This window comes from Drosophila suzukii, assembly GCF_043229965.1.
Source record: "Drosophila suzukii chromosome 2 unlocalized genomic scaffold, CBGP_Dsuzu_IsoJpt1.0 scf_2c, whole genome shotgun sequence".
In the NCBI taxonomy this organism is placed as follows: Eukaryota; Metazoa; Arthropoda; class Insecta; order Diptera; family Drosophilidae; genus Drosophila; species Drosophila suzukii.
Genome location: NW_027255896.1, coordinates 23,739,254 through 23,747,013, shown reverse-complemented (window position 1 = coordinate 23,747,013; position 7,760 = coordinate 23,739,254). Strand labels below are relative to the sequence as shown.

Sequence of the window (7,760 nt, the reverse complement as noted above, 5' to 3'; positions counted from 1 at the left end):
CATGTCATTCATGAAAACGACCATGCAAACACTGGTTCAAAACCAGAACATGGTGTTACAGCTACTTGCAGCTAAGCAGTCCAAATAATCAGATGGCAAACCTACGAATAACAATGTGGAACGCCAATGGCGTTTCACGGCACAACCTTGAAGTAACACAGTTCCTGAATGAAAATCATATTGACATTATGCTACTGGTAGAGACGCACCTCACAAACAAATACAACTTCCAAATAAGAGGCTACACTTTCTACCGCACAGACCATCCAGATGGTAAAGCCCACGGCGGAACCGGCATCCTAATCAGGGAACGCATCAAGCACCACTTTCACCAAAGGTTTTCAACTAATTACCTGCAAGCCACGTCTATCAAAGTGCAGTCAGGCAACGGAAACCTCACCATAGCCGCTGTCTACTGCCCGCCTCGCTTTACAATTTCTGAAGGACAATTCATGGACTTCTACAACTTGCTTGGAGACCGCTTTATAGCTGCAGGGGACTATAATGCCAAACACACGCACTGGGGATCACGCCTTGTGACTCCCAAAGGAAGGCAATTATACAATGCAATCATAAATCCGAACAACAAATTAGACTATGTTTCCCCTGGCAGCCCCACATACTGGCCAACAGACCCCAGGAAAGTTCCAGACCTAATAGACTTTGCGGTGACAAAAAACATTCCCCGCAATATAATAAGCGCCAAAGCGCTTTCGGACCTGTCGTCAGACCATTCGCCAGTGCTAATAACTCTTCTTCAAAGCACAAGAACCACAGATCACCCCCTCAGGCTGACGTCGCACAGAACCAACTGGTTAAAATATAAAAAGTATGTAAGCTCACACATCAAATTAACACCTCACTTCAACATCGAAGCGGACATCGACTGCTCTACCGATGCTCTTGAAGAAGTATTCGTGGAGGCAGCCACTATCTCAACACCACAAGGCAGGGACGCGCAAACCAACCACTTCAAAACTAATCTGCAAATTGAACGGTTAGTCCTAGAAAAGAGGCGCCTGCGACGTGCCTGGCAAGCCAACAGATCGCCGTCATCAAAACAACGTCTTAAGGAAGCCACTCGCTCACTAAATCGAGCTCTAAAGCAAGAAACAGAAAATGCACAGCTGCAGTACATTACAAAACTATCGCCAACCAGTACAAAACATCCTCTGTGGAGGGCTCACCCAAATCTGAGCTCTCCAATCGAAACAGTGACTCCGATAAGAAACTCATCTGGCATCTGGGCCCGCAGCGACGAAGATAGAGCCGAAACTTTTGCGTTACATCTAAGAAACGTCTTCCAGCCGAACCCTGCCACTGGTTCATTTTTCCTACCACAAATCGAATCTGAATCTATTTCCCTACCACCATTGTTTCAGCCAAAGGAGATCGCGAAAGTCATTGGGGAACTGAAACCAAAAAAGGCCCCTGGCGGTGACCAAATAACCCCAAAAATGTTAATTGAACTTCCAAACTTTGCCATTGAGGTTATCTGTAAGCTCTTCAATGGGATTATAACTCTCGGCTACTATCCGAAAAAATGGAAAAAATCTATTATCATTATGATACCGAAGCCCGGAAAAGACCACACAATTCCGTCATCCTACAGACCAATTAGTTTATTATCGTGTCTGTCTAAGCTGTTCGAAAAATGCCTTCTAACTCGCATAACACCATATCTAGGAGCACACAATGTTATCCCTGCTCATCAATTTGGATTTCGTCAAAACCATGGAACAATCGAACAAGTTAACAGAATAACATCAGAAATACGCACAGCCTTTGAGCATCGGGAATACTGCAGCGCAATATTCCTCGATGTATCTCAAGCCTTCGATCGAGTATGGCTAGATGGCCTCATGCACAAAATCAAAACACACTTACCTGATTACACTCACAAGCTTCTTGAGTCGTATCTATACAACAGGACCTTCGCAGTAAGGTGCAATACAACAACATCCGACGACTACATTATCAAAGCTGGAGTCCCGCAAGGAAGCGCGCTAGGGCCTACTCTGTTCCTCCTATACACAGCGGATATTCCCACGAACGAGCAGCTAACAACATCTACGTTCGCTGACGACACCGCAATTTTAAGTCGCTCGAGGTGCCCAGGCAGAGCCACAACACAGCTAGCAAACCACCTCCTCGTAGTAGAGAGGTGGCTATCTGATTGGCGGATTAAAATAAATGAACAAAAATGTAAACACATAACGTTTACTCTCAACAGGCAAACATGCCCTCCACTATTATTGAATAATACGCAGATTCCCCAAGTCAACGATGTAACGTATCTCGGCGTCCACCTTGACAGACGACTAACCTGGAGAAGACACATCGAACGCAAGAAAGTACATCTAAAACTAAAGGCCAGCAGCTTCCACTGGATTCTTAACGCTCGTTCGCCCCTGCGTCTGGACTACAAGGTTTTGCTCTACAACTCCACTCTCAAGCCCATCTGGACATATGGCTCCCAGCTATGGGGGAACGCCAGCAGAAGCAACATAGACATTATACAGCGCGCTCAATCGAAAATCCTGCGAACTATCACTGGGGCACCATGGTATATTCGCAACCAAAACATCCACAGGGACCTAAGCATTCTTACCGTTAAAGATGAAATAGACAAACAAAAAGCGTCCTACAACGAAAAACTCTCTGTGCACCCCAATCGCCTCGCAAGAGGCTTGACTTGGGTTTCCAGCCGATCCCGTCTACAACGCAACGACCTGCCAAGCCAGCTATAACTTTCGGGCCCCTTTAGCACAACATCAGTCATATGACTGTGAGTTAGATTAATTAGTCTAAGATTTGATACACTTATTGTTAGTATCCAAAGGGAGAAGATTCAATAAATAAATAGCAAAGCATTTAAAAAAAAAAAAAAAATAACAATATAAAAAAAAGCCTTTAAAAAGGCTATTTTCTTATATTTCTATAAATAAGAAAAAAGTGCGAAGCGATTAGAAAATTTAAAGTTGAAAATCGAAAATTTAATCGGAAAAATTTTTTAAAACTACTTTAAAATGAAAAAAAAAAAAAATTAAAAATCAAAAATTTACCAGAAAAAAAATTTTTTTTAACATTGAAAATCGAAAAATTACCAGGAAAATATTTAAAATATGAAAATTCAAGTGTTTTTTTTAATGTTAATAAAATTACTTTAAAAAGGGTACTTAGCAAAGTGCGCAGCAACCAGTCATCAGGCAGAAGCAGCAACAACTCGCGTGCGCGCAAAAACACAAATTTACGTTAACTTTTTAGCAAAGGAAAAACACAAATTTACGTTAACTTCTTAGCAAAGGAAAATTAATTTATTGAGTTTACGTTAAATGGCTTGAAAAGGTTAATTTACGTTAGGAATATCACTTTTAAATTGGAAGACACTTGAAAAATTCGCAAAAATCGCATTCGGCACACGGGCAGTAGATTCGCTTACGATGGTTAGTCGTAGACTAAAGAGATAACAGAAGATTTACAGCGCTGTAAAGTTTTTGCCCGCCAATTTTACCTGCACGGATTTTCGGTATAATCCGGGATAATCAAAATATCTAGCACACGTCACTGGGTCTGTCCTAATCAGGCGCGCCTTTTCCCTAAATTGTAAATTTAAAGCTTCTTCTTCATTTATTTCAACCCTATCTACATTGCGCTTGAGCAGTACTATCAGCTCTGGCCACCTAGTTTCAGCGGCCGACAGAGTTATAAAGAAAGTTGGCAAACCAAACTGGCGAATCATAGCCATGACTTTCTTCTTTTCTTCTTCCCAGTGAGCAGGAGACGTTCGAATATCTTTAAGAATTCGATATCCATCATCATGGCTAATAAAGTTGCCCATAAAATCTTCATCAAGTACGTTAGCAGCTGTTATAGCGCTGGAAGCGCTGCGCTTACGTAAGCAAGTGTAAATATTGTTTCGAATTTGAATTAATTACAACTTCTTATAATTGAAGAATAATTTGTCAGTTCTACAACCTCTTCTATCTACGTTTCTAAGCTCAGACCTAACTACGGTTGTATAACTCTCTGAAGATGGTCTCTTGACGCCAGCATATATGCTTGGGAACGCATATTCTTCAGAGTCAGCATCGAGAATCACGTCGAGAGGTCTTTGGCCCTCACCTGGAGCCATTGTAATTCTCGGAATTCCTACATTGTGTGTCTGGTTATTCTCAAGCATCGTTTCTTGTCCTCCAGGATTTAACTCTTCGGCTTCCGCATTCTCATCGGAATTAGTCCTCCGAATTTACATCCTCCTGCTGGATGGCTAATTGCTCCTCTACTAATGCTAAGTCAGCTTGAGATGCTATGAGGGGAACAGTTTCGGATGTAAAATCAGAGATCCACTGCTCGTTTACTGACACATTATGCTTTCTGTAAAGCTCGGTATTCACTAAGTATCTAATAGCGTCAGCAATGGTCTCTGCCATGAAATCATGTCCATATTCCATTCTTCGCTTGAGGTGGAGCTGTATAACCTCAGCTTCATTAAAAGCTCGTGGGAGGGACGTCACAATATTGCTTACTGGAATTGGAACATTTACAACAGCTCCTTTTATAGCACTCTGACGCTCATTACCTATCGACTCAATAATCATAAATGGAAGGCGAGGTGAAATCAGTCGTTCCTCCAAGGGAGTAAGCCCCCTTAAGCAATGAGGAATTTCTGGGAAAATGGCACCTTTGGGCTTTCTGCCGGCTTTTATATTGCTGTGACAGGTTGCACAGAACTTAAAAGATTCACCAGTGAAAGCAAGCTGGCTTGCATTTTGGTAAATCTCTTCCCTGAACTCGCAATGTTCTTCTAAATAGGCTCTAGAAAGCTTATTTATTTGCTTTGGGAACCACAATCCTTTACAACAAAGGCAAATCTGATCGGGAACAAGCTTCACTTTTCTATTAAAAGTGGCTATAAGAACTTCCAATTCAGTAGGTCTTCTACTGGGCCTATGCTCCTGAGACATAATAAGCCGTATCTCCTGACTTCGCATTGAGTTCCGAAGGTTTTCTGCTTCCCTGTTTCCACTAAGGCTTCTATACTGACTAACTCTTTGACTTATATTTTGAATTGCATCGATGGCTGCTTGTCGAGCACTTCGTCGAGCCAGTGTATTCCTCGCCTGCTCGACGACCCTGCGATCCCTAAAACTTCTAGCTGTAGCTCTCCTAGCCCTATCCTGCGCTCTTTCCAACAGGCGATCCTGTGTTGATCTAACCTGTGCTCGTTGCAGGGTATTTGCTTCTTGCTCACCCGCACGATACGTAGGATCCAAGCGCATAATTGACCGACGCCAAGTATCGGCTGCTTGCTCATCCGCACGGAAAGCAGGATCTAAGCGCCTTACCGAGTGGTCAGCAGTATTTTGAGCCTGCTCTGTAGCTCGGACTTGGCTCTTTCGTCGCCTAATTGAACGACGCCGAGTATCGGCTGCTTGCTCATCCGCACGGAAATCAGGATCTAAGCGCCTTTCCGAGTGCTCAGCTGTATTTTGAACCTGCTCTGTAGCTCGGACTTGGCTATTTCGTCGCCTAATTGAACGACGCCGAGTATCGGCTGCTTGCTCAGCCGCACGGAAATCGGGATCTAGGCGCCTTTCCGAGTGGTCAGCAGTATTTTGAAACTGCTCTGTAGCTCGGACTTGGCTATTTCGTCGCCTAATTGAACGACGCCGAGTATCGGCTGCTTGCTCAGCCGCACGGAAATCGGGATCTAGGCGCCTTTCCGAGTGGTCAGCAGTATTTTGAACCTGCTCTGTAGCTCGGACTTGGCTATTTCGTCGCCTAATTGAACGACGCCGAGTATCGGCTGCTTGCTCAGCCGCACGGAAATCGGGATCTAGGCGCCTTTCCGAGTGGTCAGCAGAATTTTGAACCTGCTCTGTAGCTCGGACTTGGCTATTTCGTCGCCTAATTGAACGACGCCGAGTATCGGCTGCTTGCTCAGCCGCACGGAAATCGGGATCTAGGCGCCTTTCCGAGTGGTCAGCAGTATTTTGAAACTGCTCTGTAGCTCGGACTTGGCTATTTCGTCGCCTAATTGAACGACGCCGAGTATCGGCTGCTTGCTCAGCCGCACGGAAATCGGGATCTAGGCGCCTTTCCGAGTGGTCAGCAGTACTTTGAACCTGCTCTGTAGCTCGGACTTGGCTATTTCGTCGCCTAATTGAACGACGCCGAGTATCGGCTGCTTGCTCATCCGCACGGAAATCAGGATCTAAGCGCCTTTCCGAGTGTTCTGCAGTATTTAGAGCCTGCTCTATTGCTCGGACTTGGCTATTTTGTCGCCTTGTAGAACGACGCCGAGTATCAGCTGCTTGCTCAACTGCACGAGTTGTCGGATTCAAGCGCCTTGACCTATGAGACGCAGTATTTAGGCCCTGCTCTGCATCCCTGAACAATTCATTTTCCCTTCGCCTACGCTGAGCTTCGGAATTTTCTACCCTCTCCATCTCTGCATACTCAATGTTTTCCCTATTTGCTCTATTTCTTAGTAATTGATTCCTAGCCCGTTGAGATGCAGTAGGTCTATTTAGTCGAGGCATTTTTATTAAAATATTAAGATATCCCTAATGGAAAATATAGCTTTAATATATAATTAATAAATTCAATTTTATAAAAAAGGTATTAGTAAATTAAATAGCTAAATTAATAGAACTATAAGTGTAAGTCTTTGAAAGACGAAACTTATAACCCTATTACGATTTTATAAGTTAAATACGTATGCTGAAAATATGAAATAATAATAATCAAAGAGAAAGTCTTTAAAAAGACCTAGTCTTAAAATATTATTAAAGTATTAAAAACCTTAATTAAGTGAATAAATAAATAACTTAATTAATAAATAGAATTATAAGTGTTAGTCTTCAAAAAGACTAAAACTTATAGGACTATTAGGTAATAAAAACGTAAATTTATAACAATATAAAAAAAAGCCTTTAAAAAGGCTATTTTCTTATATTTCTATAAATAAGAAAAAAGTGCGAAGCGATTAGAAAATTTAAAGTTGGAAATCGAAAATTTAATCGGAAAAATTTTTTAAAACTACTTTAAAATGAAAAAAGAAAAAAATTAAAAATCAAAAATTTACCAGAAAAAAAATTTTTTTTTACCTGCACGGATTTTCGGTATAATCCGGGATAATCAAAATATCTAGCACACGTCACTGGGTCTGTCCTAATCAGGCGCGCCTTTTCCCTAAATTGTAAATTTAAAGCTTCTTCTTCATTTATTTCAATCCTATCTACATTGCGCTTGAGCAGTACTATCAGCTCTGGCCACCTAGTTTCAGCGGCCGACAGAGTTATAAAGAAAGTTGGCAAACCAATCTGGCGAATCATAGCCATGACTTTCTTCTTTTCTTCTTCCCAGTGAGCAGGAGACGTTCGAATATCTTTAAGAATTCGATATCCATCATCATGGCTAATAAAGTTGCCCATAAAATCTTCATCAAGAACGTTAGCAGCTGTTATAGCGCTGTAAGCGCTGCGCTTACGTAAGCAAGTGTAAATATTGTTTCGAATTTGAATTAATTCCAACTTCTTATAATTGAAGAATAATTTGGCAGTTCTACAACCTCTTCTATCTACGTTTCTAAGCTCAGACCTAACTACGGTTGTATAACTCTCTGAAGATGGTCTCTTGACGCCAGCATATATGCTTGGGAACGCATATTCTTCAGAGTCAGCATCGAGAATCACGTCGAGAGGTCTTTGGCCCTCACCTGGAGCCATTGTAATTCTCGGAATTCCTACATTGTG

At 42.2% G+C, this 7,760-nt stretch overlaps 1 protein-coding gene across 1 annotated transcript; it reads right to left on the bottom strand.

Moving 5' to 3' along the window:
• Window positions 1-4,235: 4,235 nt before the first annotated feature.
• LOC139354368 (trichohyalin-like) lies at window positions 4,236-6,452 on the bottom strand. Its single transcript, XM_070998591.1, has 2 exons — window positions 5,255-6,452; window positions 4,236-4,309 (listed from the first exon to the last, which is right to left on the bottom strand). Exons 1-2 carry the CDS (start codon window positions 6,450-6,452, stop codon window positions 4,236-4,238), a joined length of 1,272 nt encoding a protein of 423 aa, XP_070854692.1.
• Between the last annotated feature and the right edge of the window lie 1,308 nt (window positions 6,453-7,760).